The sequence below is a fragment of the Cylas formicarius genome, unplaced genomic scaffold (assembly GCF_029955315.1).
Source record: "Cylas formicarius isolate icCylForm1 unplaced genomic scaffold, icCylForm1.1 PGA_scaffold_2__14_contigs__length_35257938, whole genome shotgun sequence".
NCBI lineage: Eukaryota > Metazoa > Arthropoda > Insecta > Coleoptera > Brentidae > Cylas > Cylas formicarius.
This window is the reverse complement of record NW_026844319.1, coordinates 23,132,126-23,153,747: the sequence shown is the minus strand read 5'-3', so window position 1 is coordinate 23,153,747 and position 21,622 is coordinate 23,132,126. Positions and strand designations below refer to the sequence as shown.

Below are 21,622 nucleotides of genomic sequence, written 5' to 3'. Positions count from 1 at the left end.
GGTTCTGTCTTCAGTATTTTTAGTTTTTGAAAATTAAAAGGGCCTGAGCAAAATATACCATACTATTTTAAATTAGGATGTGTAAGAGGATAACCAAAAAAATAAAAAATAATAATAATGACGTACACAAACCAAACAAAAAAATCGTTCGAAAAACTAAACATTAAACTCGCCGCTCTGCTTTGCTTGCCAATCTCAGTCCGTACGATAAATTCATGGACATGGTACGTGTACAAATTTATGTTATTTCGGTATTTTATTTATACATTGTAACGTCGAAGTATCTGTTTCAATTAACCAAATGTTTCTTATTTGTGGCAACTCTTTCTAACTTAGGTTAAGTTTTAATATTTTTATACTTATGTATTCTACTGAAGTCCGTCGTTTTGTGCTAGGAAGGAAATACCAAAATCAAAATATTTGATTTTTCTAAAATACATTTCTTTTTATTTTGGCAGCTTCATCAATCACCTTTTATCTGATGTATGTTCCAATGGATGATAAGTTACTCATACAATACCATTGAAAAAGTCACCACTATGTATATCGGGCGTTTCAAATTCAACTTTCACAGTTGGAAGTTCTGAGCCATTAACATATTGAAGTTATCTTGGCGGGTTTAGATTTTGTTTTTTAACCATCTGGTTAAAAACTAACCAAAACTAACTAGTTTTAGAATTTAGACATCTCATTAACAATTCACCTTTTCTTTCATCGTTTCTACTATATACCACCGTCGGTTTTCCTTGAGGACATCAAATTGGATTTTCGCAATTTTAATTGCCTTTCTAACAATGTATTATAATTTATAATTTACCCCTGCCTTTGTACCACAGGATAGGCACTAACTTTTTCAATCGTTCACACCTTTACCCTAACTTGTTTCCCTTATCCTTTACTGTCTGCATACCCTGCATCATTTACCGTTTCCGAGACTGCAACCCTGAGAGTCGAATTTGAGAGCTGCTATATTTTAATTTTCCATGTCTGTGTACCAACCTGTTCCCCCTTTCTTTTATTTCGACCGAACCTCACATTACTATTGTTTTCTCAAATACCAATTAATGTCAAATGTCAATTTGCTGTATATTAGTTCTTAATATTAAGGGGCACAGTATGAAGTTAAGTTGTGGGGAAAAACTGAGACCTTAAAGCATAGACGCGCCCCAGCAAGGCATATGATTTAATTATAAGCCTTCAGGAAAGGATAAAACATAGCTTGACACAATATCATTTGTCATTCTTAATAGCAATGGCAAAAAAAAAAAATAAAACTGTAAGAAATCTGCGCCAGGAATGCTTAAAGAAACATAACAACATAAAATTGGGATGCTGATATGGGGTCCCACCTGTGCTTAAAAGTTCTTGGAAATCAACAAGCAAGAGCGGGACATATCGAAGGTTTACACAATAAACTTATTTATAAAACTTTAGTTTGTTTAACCACAAATTTCATGCCAAACAGTTGACTAAATTTACAATGTTGAATTATCGCTGTATAGACGGGCTTATGACAAATTAATACCGTTTTATTTTAGACTGTAAATAAAAAATACTTTGCCAATAAAATAAATATTTTATAATACAGTTTTTTTATTCAATCCCTAACCGACCAGGCTCATTTATACTCCCCTGAAATCCAAAACCCAATATTAACATACAGGTATATATAATAACTCATTCCACACTCACAATCAATTTGTATGGCACTTTACCATCCAAATTCTCCTGCGAGTCCTGAGCAGTGGATGGTCCAGTCGGACACGTCTCCATAAAAGTTTCCGCGGTAACCCTAAATCGGATATTCTCCCCCGCGTCCATAAACAAATCGTGTTTATTTCCGTCGCCCATGTCGTACTCCCACACCCAAGCCTGTTCAGTTTCGTTAAACTTTGCAGGATGTTGCAAGGCGTTTGGGGGTATTAAAATATCATCAAAAAATCCGAGGGTAACTACAATTCGTTCTCAACATCCCGCTTAAAATTTGTACAGACTTACCGTGAACGCCTTCCTCGCTGCAAGTTCGAATTTTTCCTACTAAAATTTCTTCCATAAACGGTCTAAATACGATGTATCGAAAATGCACTACTGTGTGGGAAGCTCCGTCGCTTGGAATTATAAATGACTCCTTGAGGCTTGTAATGTCGAACAAAGCAATGCAAAGACCCACGTTTAGAACAACCTATAGCAAACCAAATGATAACATCAACCTTGGAACACTCATCATACTCATACTTTATTAGCCAGTTTTTTGTTAAGTTCGCCACTTTATTAGCCAGTTTTTTGTTAAGTTCGCCAGCTATTGCGTCGTTTAATTTAATATTAAATAACTCTGGGGGTATTCTCGTTACATTTTTCATTTCAGACAAAATAAACATGATTAAAAACGTAAAATTACTAGTTCGATTTAAAAATAATGTTGGGTTAATTGCGTCTCTCTCCTTCTTTTCATGGTTCCAGCTAAACAGAGGATTCCAACTCATTACATGTGTCGTAGACTGTTTGTCTTCCTTTTTATCCTCTGTATATTAACCGCTTACAACTTCTTTTGGGAGGTTTTCTTTAGGAATGTTCTCTTTTTTGTGGAAGGAATGACAAAATACAAAACATTCGACTATTCCTTCGCATTTCCTTAATCTTAATTTAATTTCCTTAATATCCAAGAGTTGCCTTTTGCCAGCTAAGCCAAGCCTATGGAAAGCGACATATAAGTTCAATGATCACGGGAATGACTTCGCAATCTTGCCCTTACATGAACGTATGAGTAGTGGACAATGACCCTTGGCCATTTAATTAGGGAACAAAAAGAAGAACATTTCTGTGATTATTAAAATCTGTTTAAAAATAGGTTTTGTTAGGAACGTGAAGATAAACAGTGTATCCTTTGTTGGCTCCCGGCAGAATCCGTTATAATCAGTTTAAACTTTTGTTTATCGCTACAAATTAAATTTTAAAAGTTAGTTGTGGGTTGTGTTTATAGTATTTGTTTCGTGTGGTTTTTCCGGTTTTGCTATTCACGTAGGTACCCGGATGGAGCGATAGCGAGGGAGTAAATTTTTTTTGGAGTCCAGGTTGCGCCATGTTTTATTTTTTTTTAATTTTATTGAGTAAATTAATTAGATCTCCACCAATTTTCCGGCGTCCGAGGAAACAATTTTTTTAATAATTTTCACTGCACAAGGGAATCGAACCCACAATCTCCGGCAAGTTGAGTTGCCAACCGAAGCATCCTATGGGTGTTTGGCTCGGTCTGTGCCCGACATCGCTAACCTTACTCTCGTCAAAGTTGAACTATTGCAGTAAACTGGCCAACTAATCTTGGCAATGATGGTCAATGAAAATAAAAGAAGAAAAAGAACCTAGCCGTTTTTGTATACGTAAAAAACAATAAACCTGGAGGATGATGGATTGGTCCAGACCCTTCTCTTAAGAAGGCATTCTTTGGGATATCTGAATAATGGGAAAAATTGTGTAAGCTGGCCGAGTGACCTTATGCAATTTTGGCCATTAGAAGTAAAGAAGAAAAACTATTTTTTGATTTTTTTTAGTCTTGTTTCTGTTCGATGCGCGGGGTTTTTTTTCAGTTATACCGAAAATGAATTTAAAAAAATAATTCGTATTTCTTAAAAAATATAATGAATTTACTGACCAACACAATGGATGTTAACATTACGACGTTCATAAATCCTCATTTATTTTGGGTGACTGAGAATTCTCTGGACAGGCTCAATATTTTGAACAACATTTCTAGCCTCTTGCAGAAAGTAAATCTGAATTCTAATGGTATTTTTGAAACTGATGAGGTAATTACAAATATATCGATTAAAATATGTCTGTCTGTATTTCCGATATTTTTGTTTCTAGATTGTGGGAATTACATTGGACAAGAAGTTGGTTAGAGCTAGTATTGAAAAAGTTTTCTGTTCTGCTAATTCTGACGGGCATCGCTATTTTTGCTGGTTAATAGATTATGGAAAATTAATTGAGGTTGACATAGTTTATAAACTGCCCAGGGACCTTCAGGATATTTCACCGCAATCAAAACAAATTTGCCTGCAGGGTATTTGCTACCTAAAGGATGTTCTTAAATTAGGAGTAACGGGTTCAATTAAGAATGTTGCTACAGCCATTCCTTCACAAGCCTCTTATGATTATTCAATGGAATTATTTAGAGACTATACAAAATTTACTTTCGAAATGATAGGTGAACAAAATGGTGTATTGTTTGGCGATCTTTTGATTTACAAAGACTATCAGGTTTTGTCTTTGTCAGAGGAATTGTGTAACAAGAAACTTATGATAAAGGATGACAAAGTTTTTGAAGGTATAGTAGAATGATACCCATTAGTAGTGACATCATGCAGGTTGCCAAAAACTTATTAACAGTGGTATTTTTCACGAATGCGGTAAAATCCCGGAAATGTCAGAAGTGGCTCGGATCCGTCTGTAAAATACGAAATTACCTAGCAATCTAGCGTGTAGGGAGCGCCACTTTACCACGTCAGTTTCGTTTCCCATGAATTCGAGCCACTTCGGACATTTCTGGGATTTTACCGCACAAATTTGGGAGCAATAGGATGTTGTTAGAGATATTTCCCAGGCTTTGAATTTTGACGTTTGTTAATTCTGACTGTCATGTCAGTGAATGTTGTTTTGCGAAAGTGTACCCAAAAATTAACGGGTCGTAGAAAAAGTATAGCACGCAACACCTTCGTTAAACTTTTTAACTCACTTGTTTATTAAAAACTCGTGAGTCAAATGCCGTTTACCGCACTTGTTGCATAATATACTATTACAGACTAGAGTATACATTTCCGGGATATTACCGCACGGATTTGGGAGCAATCGGATGTTTTTGGAAATTTTACCACACGGCTTGAATTCTGATTTTTCATGCCAGTGAATGTATTCGTATTGTTTTGCAAAAATGTGCCCAAAAACTAAATAACTGTCGTAGAAAATGTATAGTATGCAGCACATTGGGTAAACTTTTTAAGTAACTCCTTTATTAAACACGCTGTCCCCTTCTGCCAAATGAACTCGCGACCCAAATGTCGTTTACAGCACTTGTTGCATAATATACTAATGTAAGTGCACTTGGACGAGGTTGTCGTGTTCTTCATTAGAACACACTTGGTGTTGAATATTTGTAGTAGGATTCACGATAATCAAATTAAGGCTATGCTATTAATGCATACAGAAAAAAGAAAAATAAAAAATACTGTTATTGTAATTGATGAAATAGATGTCATAACTATTAAGTTTGTCGTGCTCATTTTAAACGCTTCAAAATGCAATATGCTTCGTAATATCTACCGTTATATAGGGTTGAGTCCTTAGTTATAGGTACTTCTACCGTAACACACATCCCGAAAGGAAATAGTCGGAATACCGCTAACACTCTGGATATTGCCGATGTTAGCCAATTCTGTGAAGAATTATTGCATTATTGCTATTTATTGTTTTTGCCTATTGCCTCTGATTTGCCAATAATTCTTATATTGTATATTATATGTGACTGCCACACTATTGTAGTATTATTTTTAGTATAATCATAATTTCTATTCTTATTTGCCACAGAATTGCCACTATTGGCGCAGTATTTTCTCATCTTTTACACCAATTGCCATCAACGGTTTACTCCTCGATAAAAAGTGAATAAAAATCCTACATCCGTTTTATCCAAATATAAAAAAAAGAGGTGATAACAAATGCGTATAATTCTGATTTTAGACATCAGACAACCGACAGGTTGTAATTCTAATTTCTTTTTGTAGAGATAAAAAAGGACATTCATTTGTATAAAAAGACTTATTTGAGTACAATTCACCAGATTTGCAGGAGGCAAAACACTATATCTAACAAAACAACTTCCAAAATCAAATGCAGTGAAGATTTAAAGTATGAAGACATGGATTTTAATGTTGGGGTAACTACTTATATATCTTAAGCAGTCCATAACATTCACAAACCTTCAATGTCATGTTGGTGGAAGTCGAACAACAAAACCAATGTTTTAGAAACCTCTGCTTAACGGTAGGAGAAGAAACATAAACCTTGATAGCAGTAATAGCTCTAATGCATCTAGCAACGAAACGATGTCTGAGAATGAGCAGGCGAATTCGTCTTTTTCCTCCTCTGAAAATATAATCGCAAGCTTGTTACAGAAGCGCAAAGATGTATTTAAGGAAAGAAAGTTGGGTGTTGAAGAAAAAAATCACAGTAACCTTCCTCCTGAAGAACGATTTTCGAATATGAGCCAAGTACGCAAAATATTGGAAAGCCTCAGAAAAATGAAGAGTAACGGTAAAGGAGCACTCTAAACGATTTGTGGCGGTCATATAAATGTTGTTTCGATGTTTTAGGCAGTGATTCTGAAAATAGTTCATTTGCACCATCGACTTTTTCACGAAAAGGTCCGCCAAAAACTGTCGAAACGCTTAGGAAACTTGCAGAGCTAAGAAAAAACAAAAGCAAAGAAGGTATGTTGAATTGAGAGTTGTCACAGCTCTGCTTACCAGTTCCTATTATTAGCACTATTTACAGAAAATGTATTTTGATTTTTTATTTATGGTTATAATAAAACATGGTTTTTGTTGAGATATCGTTTTATTTGTTCGGTTCTACGGCTATGTAGAATTGTAAATAAATTTTTAGTGTAATTGTTGCAGGTGCAACTTGGAAACAGGTCGATTCCCCGGTGGTATGTATTGAAAAAACGGCGGGTAAGAGGAAACTTCCCCCAAATATTAATCTTATGCCCGCCGGTTCTGAGAGGAACCTTAAAACAAAAAAGAAGGTCTCCAAGGTGATTCGCACGCCTACCATTTCGAGTACCAACAGTGTGGCGGAGAATCAAAGCATTTCAACTAATACTGAGACTGACACCGCCAAGAGTGAAGATCCGCCAGCGGACAGGCCTCCACTTCATTTTGCTAATTTCGCGACGAGTTGCAATTGTAAAGATTGTAACATACGTTACGAGGACGACGATTGGGATAGTTCTATAACATTCTCGGATTCCAAATGCAAGAAGCAATTGTCTGAGTTGGTGCCGATTATCAAACCGCCGTTGTTGCTCAAACCTGCGGACAAGGAATTGGTAGAGGAAAGCGGAATATTGTCAGTGGAATTTTCTAAAATGTCCCAGATGCAGCGCCATGCGTCGCGGAAGAAGTTGGTTCATGGGTGAGTTCTCCGCGAATCTTTTCACGAAAATAATAAATAAAAGGGCCATAAAGGGAAACAAAAAATTTCCCTATAAAACTATTATAATAAGGTTGAGGAAATAGCTTTCCCTTTCTTATCAAAACACTACAAATTACGTCAATACGGGATTTGAAGAAGTAGGAACGACGATTCCTTGTTCGATTTTAAGGCGAAAAGTTCGTATAGTACAAACTTAATCTCTTATCTTAAGTCTTTTAGCTGATTTTTGTATGTGTTCTTTTTTTTTCATTAAAAAAATACTGTGTTTTTTGAAAGAGGTCAAAGAAAAAAAATTTATTTTTACCTGCTTCATTTTGTATACACTGCTTGTTTTAAAATCATTCGCATGGTCACGCCACTTAATATAATAAATAAATAATAATAATACCTTCAAAAATTAAGCGGTTTTCTTCAAAAAATGGTTTTAACCAAATGATTGTACACTTGTTTAGGGTCGTTTATCTTGTGACACTCCTTTATCTCAGAAACTATAGGGGATGGAGCCAAAAGTTAAATACAACAGTTAATTGAGGTTAATTTTTCAAAGAAACTTCAACAGGCTGCTGTAATGCTTTTTACAAAACTTCTGGATTCCTCCTGCGTCGGTTTTTGCTTAGTCGAAATTGCTGACGTTTCGCCAATTGTCCTGTTGGCTCCTTCAGAGCTTGACTGAAACTGTTCCAGTTTTAGTCAAGCTCTGAAGAAGTCAACACAATACAAACAGAATAAAGGGTTTTTAAATACATCATGGCAGCTTCAGTTTAAATATCCGATACCTTCTTTTATCCGACGTTTAAGTTCCTCGGCAATTGACGGATTGTGTTTATAAACTAAATATTTAAGTGTACCCCATAGAAAAAAATCTAGGTTAGTGAAGTCGTTGCTCCTTGGAGACCGGGCGTAACTACCATTCTCCTCAATCCATTCTCTATAGTGTGCATTTAAATAGGTGCTAATTTCTTGACTTCTATGATTAGGAGCGTCATCCTGCTAGCCAAATTAAATTTAAAAAATTAAATTGGAAAAAATTAATATTTAAAAGCTCTCAGTAGCGTTGGGAATTTACATTCTGATCAAAAAATCGTGGAACTATTATTCTGAACCTCCAAACGGCGCACCATACTTTGACAGAAGTCCCTCTTGAACTTGTAACTTCTATATGTTTTTTATAATTCTTGTTTTTCCAGTAATTGGTATTTTTCTGATTAAAAATTTTAATTGAAGTTGTAAATATGGACTCATCTGTCCAAATAATATTAGCATTTATACTTTTTGAAAAGTGTCTCTGCATAAGATTATTGCAATCTAATATGACGTTGTAATCCTGTTGAACTAATTTCTGCACTGGACAGAATTTATAGGGCTTCCAGTTGTTTATTTAAAGGCAGGTTCGAAGCGTTGTTCTTTTGACATCAAAAAACGCATTTCGGGTTAAATCTTCAGGGGTCTCTGCAAAATGCAACAAAATATTAAGGTGCTCTTCATTATTGAAAATAAATCCTGTCGAAGATCTTTTCTTCGGGGCGCCTCCTTAATGGAAATTTTCTAATATAATCTTCTAAGAGCCAGGGTCCGGTTTTTATTGTTCGATATGTAACTTTCTAACATCTTTTCCTCTGTGGTAAACATAATACACAAGTAGCCTTCTAGCACTTGTTTTGTTTAAACGCTGTCATAGCCACTAATTGAACTTATATGGCAACAGCATATTAGTTGTGATAGACAAATGTTTAAGAAGAAACATTTCAAAAAGTAAAAATATTAGGCATATGCAACTTTATATGAAATTTCCTTAATTTTTGATACTAAATATGACAAGATTATAAAAATAGGTAGTTTCCATTAAAAAAAGTCTTTTTTGACAATTTTTTTAATTTCATTTTTAATCTTATTTTTCGCGTACCCTGTATTATTATGTTTCGAAATTTCTTATGAAATCCGTTATTTGAGTCCTTTGTCTACAACCAAACTTACAGAACTGAAACAATAAATACTTCCGAATGAAGAAATTGACAGATATTTTACGTCTTGCAAACGTCATTTTCCACATAAAAAATTTAAAATGTCAGAAACGGTTAGACTTAGGTATAGGATATTATACATAAAGTATGTCTAGAATTTTGTATAGAATTCAAAAATGAAGTAATATACCAAGCGTTCCATTTAAAATAAGAATGTTGATACTTGCCCACGAAAAATGAAACACCCTGCATATACAACATTAAAATAAATTGAAGGTTTGTAATACCCCCATTAACTTTTGTATTTAATTTTTCGTGCCATTCCCTATAGTTTCTGAGACAAGGTAGGGTCCCAAGATAATCGGCTCACCCTATACACATTGCAGCGAATCTATACCGAGTCCTGCTGAACGCATATCCCAGATTTTTCTGCATAACAAAATATACGCCACTTTGTCAAATCTCGGGTACCGTGCCACCAAGGGTATCCAGATGCACGCATGTCCAGCCATCACCCGCAATCAGCACGTATTTTTGATTGGAGATCGAAAGTCGGGCAAGACGATGGCTTATTTGCCGGTTATGTGCTCGTTTGTGTTGGAGAGAGACCGCTACAGCCAACTGGACCAGATGGGCGGCGGCCCCATCGTTTTGATATTATGTAACGAATCGAAGAAGTGCGAAGAGGTTCACGATCTGGCCAAGGTTCTCCTTAAAGGGACCAAGCACAAACTCAGCCTTATAACATATCCCGGACACGCCAATTTGGTTAGTTTGTCGCTAACTAACATAAATGAAGGTTTAAGTCCATCCCCGTGGTACGGTGAGAAAATCGTTTTTTGACACACCAACCATTGTGTAATTTTATTTTTGTGGGGTTAATGGATGTAGATCCGCTGGTTATTTTATACCTTTATATATAATTACATACAAATTATATGTTGACATATAAATTAGATGTCATTTTGATAATGCTGTACATGATAGCATGAGAAACTAGGAATGCACTCGGCTGCACTAATTAAACGGGAAGGAGTTAAGCTTTTGTTCATATTGGTTGCTGGGTTTTCCGCATTTCATTAATGACTTATTTTAGATATTATGTAAATAATTTTTTATTAGAGCAACATCGATATGTTGGTAACCATGCCGTCGGTGCTAAATAACTTGTTGACGTCGCGCGCGATCAACTTCAAGCGATTGTGCCATTTAGTTTTCGACGACGCCGGTGTGCTTTTGAAGAATCATGAACTTCTCGTCAACGGTTTCCTTTCCCTCTGCGACAAAATGCTGACCCACCGTTCTTGTCCCAAATCGGTTCAGCTTGTCGTTTGTTCAGAACACTGGACGGTTCCTATAGAGAAACTGTTGAAGCGGCTAAACATACCGCCTCTGGTGTGCATCACCAATTACATGGAGGCGGCGCTGTATGGCAAAATGGTTTACACCATCAAGTTTTTGAATTCCGCGTGCAAGGAGCAGGAATTGAAACGTACGATCGCGGCGTTGGGCGTCAGGTAGTTCAAATGTACCACTGTTTATTTTTCCAGAATTGTTAAAAAACGACCACAAAATCGTAAGGTCGCTCGTCGTCTGCCAACCGGAGGAAGTAGAAGAGGTTTATAATGTTTTAATGTTGAAAGGCATCGACGCGACCCCTATAAAGGACGACGTTAAGCGCGAAGACGCGATGTATCTCGAAGAGGTGTGGAACAATGCCCGACCTGGCTCGTATCACGTGCTCATTTGTTCCGACTACACTTTCAATACGATGTTCGCCATTACCAACGTCGCTCTACTGATTCACTACTCCCTACCGCAGACTTGGTCTCAATACGTCAGGAGGTTCAGTTGTTTACTCGATAATTGTGCGTCACCTTTGAAGATGAAATCGGTAAGTCCCATATTAAACTAAGCCCGAGCCTTTTATTTTTGCCTCGCGCGTGACTTCCAAACATTTTAAAGCCGCGCAATTGAATTTCAGAACAATATATCTATACGCAGCGTGGTGCTGATCGACGAGCAATGCGAATCGCGCATGTCAAAGTTTGGCGCTTTTATGCGTTCCTCGTTACTGTGGGACCAGCTGGGGTCGAATTTGCGCTCGTATTTGGACGTGAGTCTCTCGCGTTATTCTTTTACTTCGATACTAACCGTTACGTTTCAGGCCGTAAAGTTGGCGGAAGAGCGCAGTAAACAGGCCGAACTGTGCGCGCAGATCAAGATTTTCGGCACCTGCGCCAATTTCCGGTGCAAGTACCGCCATCTAGCGGATAAAACGGTCGATGTCGACGATCATTTACCGCAGAACGGGTCGATTAAGTTCACAATCGCAGACGTATGGGATGTAACGACGTGCGCAATCAAAATCCTGGAAAGTTTCGATACCAACGGTAACAGCGTCGGTAAAATGAGAGATCGAGAACAGGAAATTTTGAACCAATTGGCTGCATGTCCTAGAGATAGATGCGTGAAAACGCCCATCACTGGCCAAATGTATATGTACGCGGACGAAGATGTTTCGGGTAGGTGTCGACTACTAAATGTGGAAGCAGACTCCGCAAATGTCGTTTTGGTCGACAAAGGGACAAAAATAAAAGTCGACGTTGCCAAATTATTCCAGCTGTCTGCAGAATTGATGAATATACCGTCCCAAAGTCGGTAGAGGTTTGTTAGAATCGGAACCGTTTTCTCTAAGCAATCCTCCTGTTTTAGTTCATGAAGTGTACCTCGGAAACTTCGTGCCGCCCCACCACGATTCTGGATTTTCGTCGAAGGCGTTCACCACCCTAAAACACATGATGGACGAGCACAGGTGCTGCGACATGGTTTTCCGAGCCGATATTCAACTTCAGCTCGGGCACAACCTTTGGCTGGAAGACGTGGTGGAAGAAAGGGAACTATTTGACAAATCTCTGCCGACGATGGGGTTCCAATTATCCAGAGAGCTGCTGCGTGGCGGTTTGGTTCGACGCGACGACCAAGTCCTGAGACGATTGTACGAATTGTGCAAGCAAGCGGACATATCGCTGCCCGACTACGAAATTAAGAGGAGAAAGGTTGTAAGGAAGGTCGCCGAACAGCCGACACCTCGGTGGGCATTTTTGGATACCCAGCGAGTGAACGAGGTAACATTCAGTTCGGCCATTTCCCCCGACGAGTTCTACGTCAAGCTCAAGAAATTCCACAAGTCGTGAGTGGTTTATTTTATTTCAGTTTTTTAATGTTTCACCGCGGAGCCTCGCTAATCTGGGCGTGCTTTTTTTTTATTGCGAAAAAATTGAACACATAGTGCCGGAAGAATCCAGCACTATTCGAATTCGAAATTTTGTAAAATCGCTTTAAATTTCCCCCTTGTTTGATAAGAAATCTGCGCCCTAGTGATGTCGGAGACATTGAGCAAGTCTGTCCGATGGACGGGGGAAGCAGAAGCAACGTAGTCGTGCTAAAATTAATTATAACCTCGTTGGCCTGTAGCAGGTGAGGTGAGTGCGGGGCTTGAAGCAATAGGACTCAAACTTTAATGTCTTCTCCAGCATATTGGTGTTCTCAAAGTGTAGTTAAAATTTAACTGTCTGCCGTAATTTTAGTCGTGTCCAGAAGGCTTTATTAAAAATTATTACAAAATCTATCACGATGTTTTTTAGGTCTTTGAACTGAGTATAATTTATAAGAACCAAAATTAGCAGTAAAACACCGGATAGAAGCATTTTATGTTCACTATTCATACAAATTTTGGCAACTTTATTATTTTTTGGTTTTGAATCCTTAAAATGTCCCAAAATGTGTCGCTCTACTATGGAATACGCCGCTAGTCTCGAATCTCATCGCTTCACTATGTTTGTAACCTAAATATAGGGTAAGGTGACCAGATTTTTAGGAGGGCGGGAGGGGGTGTCAACAAAAATTTTCGTACAGAATAAAAATAAAATCGTAATATTTTTTATTTTTAACATAAGTACAATTTATAAATATAACAAAGCGTTCTAGTGTAGTTTGATTGACTTAAAATACAGGGTGCGGCAAAATGATAGGTACTATTTGGTATGTTAATATTTATGTTAAGGTTAAGGTCAGTGATATACTTGTTGTAATCAATCATAAGTTTAACGGAATTTATGTCTTTATGAAATGTATAAATTAATTACTTACCTCAATTTTCTATGATAAATAGCAGATTTGTAATATTTATTTGTTTAATTAGCTTGTTAGCACGCAGTATGGACACGAAGTGTATCATCTGAGAGGCAAATACAATGTAACTGTGTAGCAAAAACAATATGTTACTCGTCGTAGCCCGTAGGATTCTTAGAACGCAAAACAATGATTTTTATAATTATAAAATTTCATTTAATTGTAAAAATCGGGACTTTTGAAAAACATCGCGGGACGCGAGACAAATTGTGAAAAATCGGCACTGTCCCGCCAAAATCGGTCACCTTAGTCTAGGGGCCATGCGGGCGTGGCTAAGACAAACAATGGGAGAGGGGATCTTGCTACCTTTTATGACTACTATGACGGCTTTCATTCCGGCGTTTCAGCTTATCGCAGTTGGAGAAGGATATACAGCAGGAAATCCGAAAGCCGTTTTACCCGGTCCCCGAAAAAATCGAAGTCGGAAAATGTTACTTGGCGAAAGATGATCACAGCGGCAATTATTCGCGCGCGATCGTCCGAAATATCGACGGAGACCACGCGTTGTGTTTTTTCGGCGATTACGGCGACGAAACGGTGACGGAGCTGAGCGAGCTGAAGCATCTGTCGGACGTGTTGCTCGAGAGGCTGCCTTTCCAGACGATTCAGTGCAAAATGTTCGGCGTCAGACCTGTGGACGAGAAGTGGGACAACGCCGCGACCGATTTACTTTACGAGCTCGGCTTCGAGCCCGGCACGGATGTCTTCAGGACGCTCTACGTTAAGACCGTGTCCGAATCGGACAACGGCGACCTCGCCGGCCAGAAATGTTATTCGGTGATATTGAAGGACGGGTTTAACAAGCGTCACCTGCTCAACAATTTGCTGGTCGATTGCGGTTACGGCGTGCCGATCAACGGCGCGATTGAGGATTTCGCCGTTTCCGAACCGTCGTCGGGGAACGAGTCGGACCACGACAGCGACGACTGGATCGAGGACGGACGAGAAAACGAAGGTGAGATTTTTAACCTGGTTCTCCCCAGGAACGCTCCGACTTTTTGGTTTAATAGTCGCACCGACGTCCGCAAGTTGCGCACAATACCCAGATTTGTTGTTTCAGAGACTCTTGAGAATTTCAATTTGGGCGACGACTTGGAGGTTTTCATAATAGACTTTGGCCAGTTTTGCACCGACAATGACTTTTTGACAAGCGAGCGAAACGAAGCGGGGCCCAAAAAAGTAGAGGACGGCGCCAGACAGTTGCCCGTGATTAAAGCCGCACCGGAAGTGGATTACCTCACGCCCGATTGCCTCTGGTCCCAGACCGATTCTTTCGTAAGGTTGACGATCCAAATTCCGGACGTTTCGGACTACACGGTCAGCGTCAGTCAAGGAAGGGTATTTAATTTTTGGTAAGTTTTGGTCAGAGACGCCGCTACCACCAAACTTTTAATTACAAACGAACGAAAAATCGTAACTTCGGCCGGTTTGATCAAAAATTTTTTACGCGATAAAGTCTGTTCATAGATATAAGAAAGTGACTACTAACTGATATGAATTAAGGAAAGACCCGGGCGAGCTGTAAGAATGAAATATGGCCGAACAGGTCCGTACTTTGCTTAGAATTTAATTATTTGGGGTCTTGTTAGGAAAGATACTAAACAATATTTATTTATTTATGTTTAAATCTAAAATAAAATTACAAGTTATTTTTATTACCTACTTAAATTACTTGAAATTATTCACATAATATATCTGTATCACTATCGCTATTATCGCCTGTTCTAATTATTATTTGTTCTATATTATTTGCAATATGGATATACGATTGTTCTGCTTTTTCTCTATGTTTAACAGAATTTGCCCAACTTTGTGGAGGGATGTTAAAAACTTCGGTTTCTATAAGTTTGAGGACATTGGAGTTAACACAGGGAAAAACATTGTTACGACGAATGTCAGATTTCAGTGTAGAACCTCAATTAATTGCTTTTTAGTATAATCTTCGTGAAAATAAATGTCGTTATTATACATGTAGTTTTGGATCTTTAGAGCCAGCATGCATTCTTTTACCTCTTTTTGATGGCGCGTTTGTTTTACACTTACCAGTTGAGTCAACCCAACCCTTTTTCGGGGTATCATAAGTGTTTCATCTAAATAAATAATTGGCCTTTGTTGTTCTCTGTAAATCCTAATTTTTTCTAGATATTCCAGTGGCCATTTCCGAATTCTAAAAGATTCCATTAAAACTTGCCTTTTGTCAATTTTTTTAAATCTAAAACCCATGTGTATACACTTTCATAAGGTAGTTCTGCCACATTTAATACCGGTTTCATCTTTTTCAAGCCTCCTAATTAAGATATCTAATGTACGCATGCTTTGTTCCTCGTATAGCTGGTAAATTTTACGCCGTATTATATCTTGATCACTTTCATCTACACTCGAGAAAATATCAGCATCGCTTCTTTTTTTCCTGGCTGAAATGGGATTATTTACAATTTTCCATACAGTTGATGTTGGAATTTTCGCAAATGTGGCCGTTTCTTCTAAAGATGCTTGCTTGCTGGCACCAGGTTCAATGATAGTCAAATAAACATTGATTATAACTTTCTTAGTCTTAAGAGAATAGTGTTTTCTACGTTTGGGAGGGAGCATCTCCTGAGATACACTAGACTCGCACATATTTTGCATAATTCGCACACGATTCAACGCACGCTGCATTACACACGAAATAAGAACGATTACTAATAAACTTAAACTAAGTAGTATACCAAACCAAAGAATATTAAACACAGGTGAGTATAAAATTATTTTCTATTACGGACCGCAATTTTATCTGAATTTAAATTCCGAAACTTTAGGTAATAATCTTGTTGCATTGTATGTTAATGACCACTCTTGGATAATCCCAATCAAAGCAATTGGTCACTTTCTTATATCGATGAACCATACCTGCTTCTTCAAATTCACACGCTGGCCGCACGTGTCTTTGGCATCGCCAATGGTACAGTAATAGTCGGCAGTTCATGTGTATTATCAAACGCGGAAATCGTATCGCCATCTATACAAAAGTAGTTCAAATGTACCGATTATATTTACCAGGTTAAGTCGGTTGTAAGACTACCAGATCAATCGACGGTAACCTAAAATAAATTTGAACATTTTTCGACAGTACGTACAAGGCGGGCAAGAAATATCTCCTGAATTTGATACTGTTTGATCGTGTGAAGAAGACTTTTCAACACAGTGCGCTAGGGGCAGTAGTCAAAGTGACACTGGCCAAACACAAGGACGATGCAACGTGGCCCCGTTTGCTATACTCAAAAAACAGATTTAGGAATATCCATTTCGACATCGATACTTTGAATGTTGACGACGAGAAGAAGAGGAGATTTTTGGAGTTGCCGATCAGTGACGACGACAAAGATGAGGACGACAACGACTTGGTTTACTATTGTTCGGATCGCGGTAGCGAGTATGACGAAGACATAGCAGAACTCGACTAAGAGTGATAGTTTTTATTGTTTTATGTAGATATATTTTGGTGTTCAGTCAACGAATCAGGTCCGTATTTTGATTTTAGTTTTTCTTTGGATTTTAAGAGATTTCTGCGACCACTTTTTTGAATTGTTTCGTTATTAATTTTTCAAAGAAGCTTCCACAGGCTACTGTAATACTTTTTATAAAACTTCTGGATTCCTCCTGCGTCGGTTTTTGTTGAGTCAAACTAGCTTAACTGTTTCAGTCAAGCTCCGAAGAAGCCAACAGGATGACTGGCCAAACGCTAGCTAGTTGGAATCAACAAAAATCGACGCAGAAATCCAAAAGTTTTATTAAAAAAATGTTTCTTTATTATTGTTTGTTGAAATTTTGATTATTTTATGCCTCTCCTGGACAAACTTAACCTTTTTAGAAACAAAATGACTAGAAAATGATTAAAAAGTTTATTTGCTCCATACTATACATAAATCCATCAGTTTTTTTAAACAATCCCATTAGCTTCTATTATGGTGGTGCTAATGTGGCCTGTTTGACAATTTTTTAAACAAAAATTGCGCCCCTGCGGGGTAGGTCAAATGTACTATTCGGTGTTTAGTTTTCTGCCCTTCGAAGACATCTTTCTAGCTGCTACCCATCATGTAATGTTTGCTCAAGACAAGTGTAGTTTATTCAAACTAAGCAGCTCGAAACCGCTGTTGCGTTTTAAATAACTGTTTATTTAATTTAATAAATATAATTTCGTCCAAATATAACAAAGAAATGATTTAAATATATGTATGTAATAACCGAATAGGTCAAACGTAACGTTCGCTGTTTATAGTTTTCCTCGTTGATCTGCTTAAGTTCCAAGGTAATTGAATAGTAATTTAGTTCAAATAAAGTTCTCTCTATGTGTAAACAGCTTATGAAATGATACTTGAGCGTTTTCCATGTATGTACCATTTACTTAACACCATATGGCCAGTAAGTGTGGACTAAAGTCTTGTCAATGTAATTCGATAACAGATCGAATGTTGATAGGATATTTTTGTAAGTAGTAATAAGTATTAAATAAATTAATTTTAAATAAGTAACTTAAGTTTGCGAAACTCTTTGGAAAATTAAGCAAAACCTCCACAAATACAATGAATAAAATATATTTAAAACAAAACAGAAAATGGATTAAAGAAATATACCTATACAATAACAATAACGTGTTAATTAACAAAGCGACCCCAACCGTACTAAAAAAGAAGATATTGAAAGGACATAGTGCGCTCCATGAAAACTTAGCTTTTTTTTACATTGGTTTGCCAGTGCTTGATTTGATTCAAAATTAAAGCCTCTGTTTTTCCGCTTATGACTAGTGTTCTTCCCCGGCAATTTGAGCAACATAACATTCAATAAATTAGCGACTAATAAGTAGTAAAAATATTTTTCTAAATGCTTGGTTTTACCATTAATACTTCTGTTAATTCTCGATTTTCCTCTTGGAGGTTCAAAGCTATCACTGTTTTTTGGCCAACGACCGGTAATAATCGGCCAAAACCTCCCACGCCTTGGGCGCCATAAACCCCGACGGTGGATTTTCCCCATTTTTCGCCAGCGTCCTCATCTTCGTGCCGGATATAAATTCAAAGTCCTCATTCCTTGCAGGATCGTAGAACGTCATCTGCTTGTTCCGTTTGTCATAGGCGGCCACACGGAAGGGGATAATTTCCAAACTGCTTAATCCTGAAAATGTTACAATGCAATTTAGTCGAGTGCGGAGTAGTGGGATTTACAAAAAAACATAGCAATCACCCTAAATTTAATTTTATACATGTTGCATACAAAAGTGGCACTTAATATATTTAAAGTTAAATATAAAGAGAATCATTAAGGAAATTTCCTAATAAAATTGCATTAAGATAGAAAAATTGACCTGCTTTGAAGTAGATACCTATTTCCTATTTCCACATTAAAATGAATGATGGATATTTTTTCCGGGATATCATCATCATTAATTTTAACAACAGTCTAAGCATTCACACAAGTCATAACTTTGTCAGATGCTATGTTCACTCCACATTTCTTTATGGTGTAGAGTCGTGGACATTAAAAGTAAGCACAATGAATAAGCTGGAAGTGTTTGAGATGTGGGTGTATCGCAGAATGTGAAGGATACCATGTACTCATCACGTTTTAAATTTGGGACTTCTACATCGAGTGAACAAGGAACGTGAGCAGCTTCTAGATACAATAAAGAAAAGAAGAACAAGGTATCTCGGTCATCTTATGAGATATAATAAATAGAATTTCCTTCCACTCATAGTGGAAGGTAAGATCGAAGGAAAACGCGACCCCGCACGTCGACAATGCATTTGTCTGAAGAACATCCGAGACTGGACTCACACACATTACTAAGAAAAGCACAAAATAGAGAAGAATTTGCCATAATTTATGCCAATCTTCATTGGAGATGGCACTTTAATTTGGTTTTAATTGGTTGGTTATAGTATTATACTTTCTGCCATGTTTGCGTAAAATATGACCACTGTGAAACAGTTTCAAATTTCTTACCGGGAGCCATCTTCAGGACGCGGCCTCCATGTGTCCCGTCAAACAAGTTGCCGTCGGGGGTTGCGTTTTTGCCCTCGGGGTGCGCCATACCCGCAGGATCCCTACCAACTATGTAAAAGTGAGCCCCCGCGTTCATTCGAGCTTTGGCGTGCCATTGGACTTCTGTCGGACCTGCGTACATCATGGGACTGGGGAAAATGGCCAACACAGTCGATGTTTTGTCCAGCAAATTTTCTTCTAGCACGGCTCTGTGTTGATCAATTCGAACCGGTAATGGGACGTCGTCGTCCTTGATCCAACCACCTAACGGATGCAGGAGTAACACTGGTTTTTTGTATCCCCTCTCTTGGAGTTGCCTCTTGGTGTCTGTCATCAGCAACGCGTGCCCATTATGAATAGGGTTGCGCAGCTGGAAAGCAAACACCACATCCGCGTCCATCTTCTTGAAATTTTCCTTTAATTCGTTGGGGGTTAACCGATACTGATCTAGGCCGTCATTCCACCTAACTCTGCGCAACACTTCCAAGTCTCCTCCCACCAGCCAGTCTCCGCTTTCATAGATCATGCGGACGTAAGGGTGGTTCTCATTGGTGGTACCTGTGTTACCAAATAAGACGAAACTGATTTTTCATGGGTAGTCACTTACCGAATTGCCTGGCTGCCCGTTCCTCTTTTCTGTGGTAGTAAAACTCCGGATTTCGTAAAACCGCGTAACAAACGCCATTGTGGAAAAGAGCAAGCGATGAAGAATTTAGAAGGCGATCCTTGTCTTGGGTGGAAATCGGCAAGACTATTGGAATGCTTTGATTCACCAAGTTGCCATCATTAATTAGGCAATTGAAATGTAGGGTCTGTAATAATTGGTCTTCCCGCATAAACCCTCGCAAGGGATAGGCCCATCCTTCGCTCAGAATCTAAGAAAAAGCTGCCTTTCAACAAGCCTAACATGAATTCATGAATTGTTTTTGTTTGTTTTGTTCTCAAGGTAAGTAATTTGTCATATTACAGGCAATATACGATAACATTTTAGAATGACCTGTTTTTGTGTAATACAATTTTACAATTGCTGTAAATCAAAAAATAATCAGTGTTAGGTCATCAAAAACAATATCAAAAGTTGCCAAACAGTGATTAAACACTTTTTAGGCATTAAACTAGGTTAATAGTCACTCCATATTTACACAGTTATAATATTAAGAAATTGTTATCTCATATTTGATCAGAGATGCCACATTAAAAACTTTAAAATTGCATAACAGAATTGATAATTTTACCTGTAGCCATTGCAGGTCCAGAATTTGAATGTTAAGTGATGGTAAAGATAGAGCCTCTTCCTCTAAACTTTTAACCCTTGCAGCTGGAACAAATAACTCTGGCACTCTATCATCAGACTGCTGTAACATTGGTATTATCCTGTTTTCCCTTAGCATTTCAACCACTTTTGTGGTAGACTCTCTCACACTGTAATTAACAGTCTTCACAACCAGATCAGGGTTTTGTGGGGCTTCATATGGTTGGTCAATACCAGTGAAACCCTTTATTTTGCCCTGCCTTGCTTTCTGATACAACCCCTTGGTGTCACGCCTCTCGCATACGTCCAGAGGTGTGTCAACAAACACTTCAAAGAAAGGGAGATCATTTTCTTCATGGATTTTTCTAGCAAGCTCCCTGTCGGCAGCAAAGGGCGACACAAAGCTACATAGACATATCTGGCCTGCGTCAGCGAATAATTTGGCCACTTCAGCTACCCTGCGGATGTTCTCTTCTCGATCCTGTTTTGTAAAGCCGAGATCCTTATTCAGGCCCGTTCTCAAATTATCGCCGTCTAAACTATAAGCTGGTATTCCGTGCAGAACTAAATAGGCTTCAAGCTCAAAGGATATGGCTGTTTTACCAGCGCCTGACAAACCAGTGAACCACACCGTACATGGTCTAAATCCGCGTAACTGTCCTACGACTTGGCCTCTTTTCGATCGAGTGATGTGGTGTTTCTGTTCTATCACGTTCGTTGCTACCTGCAGGCTCGTTTTTTGTTTCTTGCTTATGTGTTCCACAGACATTGTAGCTGGTTGGACCTCCAAGTATTTTTCAGCCCAAATATCAATCTAATTGGCAAACTACCTAACTAAGCTAAGATATCTAAAAAGCTAAGTACGACTGGTACGACTAAACGAATCATCTGTACTGTTATTTTTATATATTGTTTAATTTTCTCTGACGTCAGTTTCGTTTAGCCAATCTCGTTAAAGGATAAAGCATAGAAATACTCTCTCTCTCTC

General features: G+C 38.0%; 3 protein-coding genes across 3 annotated transcripts; 1 reads left to right on the top strand and 2 right to left on the bottom strand.

The window, feature by feature from the left end:
- Window positions 1–1,593: 1,593 nt before the first annotated feature.
- On the bottom strand, window positions 1,594–2,360 carry LOC132698662 (DNA-directed RNA polymerase III subunit RPC8). The gene is made up of 5 exons (XM_060664855.1): window positions 2,332–2,360; window positions 2,236–2,266; window positions 1,999–2,182; window positions 1,693–1,952; window positions 1,594–1,632 (listed from the first exon to the last, which is right to left on the bottom strand). Exons 1-5 carry the CDS (start codon window positions 2,358–2,360, stop codon window positions 1,594–1,596), a joined length of 543 nt encoding a protein of 180 aa, XP_060520838.1.
- Window positions 2,361–3,378: 1,018 nt separating this feature from the next.
- LOC132697721 (putative ATP-dependent RNA helicase TDRD12) lies at window positions 3,379–17,994 on the top strand. Its single transcript, XM_060663310.1, has 15 exons — window positions 3,379–3,803; window positions 3,865–4,324; window positions 5,778–5,929; window positions 6,021–6,306; window positions 6,366–6,482; window positions 6,672–7,188; window positions 9,557–9,938; window positions 10,293–10,662; window positions 10,721–11,064; window positions 11,155–11,286; window positions 11,338–11,827; window positions 11,886–12,363; window positions 13,712–14,319; window positions 14,425–14,716; window positions 16,474–17,994. The coding sequence occupies exons 1-15, from the start codon at window positions 3,636–3,638 to the stop codon at window positions 16,805–16,807; spliced, it is 5,130 nt and encodes a 1,709-aa protein (XP_060519293.1). The 5' UTR covers window positions 3,379–3,635; the 3' UTR covers window positions 16,808–17,994.
- Window positions 16,879–21,594, bottom strand: LOC132697722 (bifunctional 3'-phosphoadenosine 5'-phosphosulfate synthase). Its single transcript, XM_060663311.1, has 4 exons — window positions 20,618–21,594; window positions 19,990–20,257; window positions 19,344–19,940; window positions 16,879–18,515 (listed from the first exon to the last, which is right to left on the bottom strand). The coding sequence occupies exons 1-4, from the start codon at window positions 21,401–21,403 to the stop codon at window positions 18,289–18,291; spliced, it is 1,878 nt and encodes a 625-aa protein (XP_060519294.1). The 5' UTR covers window positions 21,404–21,594; the 3' UTR covers window positions 16,879–18,288.
- Between the last annotated feature and the right edge of the window lie 28 nt (window positions 21,595–21,622).

What these genes read in the sequence shown, in the direction of transcription:
- LOC132697721 (XM_060663310.1), top strand. Translation starts at nt 3,636, where the DNA reads ATGAATTTACTGACCAACACAATGGATGTTAACATTACGACGTTCATA. An exon ending in GTATTTTTGAAACTGATGAG is followed by an intron (nt 3,804 to 3,864) that starts GTAATTACAAAT and finishes TTTTGTTTCTAG; the next exon opens with ATTGTGGGAATTACATTGGA. An exon ending in ACATGGATTTTAATGTTGGG is followed by an intron (nt 5,930 to 6,020) that starts GTAACTACTTAT and finishes CCAATGTTTTAG; the next exon opens with AAACCTCTGCTTAACGGTAG.
- LOC132697722 (XM_060663311.1), bottom strand. Translation starts at nt 21,403, where the DNA reads ATGTCTGTGGAACACATAAGCAAGAAACAAAAAACGAGCCTGCAGGTA. An exon ending in TGGACCTGCAATGGCTACAG is followed by an intron (nt 20,258 to 20,617) that starts GTAAAATTATCA and finishes GCTTTTTCTTAG; the next exon opens with ATTCTGAGCGAAGGATGGGC. An exon ending in CGTCCTGAAGATGGCTCCCG is followed by an intron (nt 18,516 to 19,343) that starts GTAAGAAATTTG and finishes TAACATTTTCAG; the next exon opens with GATTAAGCAGTTTGGAAATT.
- LOC132698662 (XM_060664855.1), bottom strand. Translation starts at nt 2,360, where the DNA reads ATGAAAAATGTAACGAGAATACCCCCAGA. An exon ending in ACAAAAAACTGGCTAATAAA is followed by an intron (nt 2,183 to 2,235) that starts GTATGAGTATGA and finishes GGTTTGCTATAG; the next exon opens with GTTGTTCTAAACGTGGGTCT. An exon ending in CAGCGAGGAAGGCGTTCACG is followed by an intron (nt 1,953 to 1,998) that starts GTAAGTCTGTAC and finishes AACGAATTGTAG; the next exon opens with TTACCCTCGGATTTTTTGAT.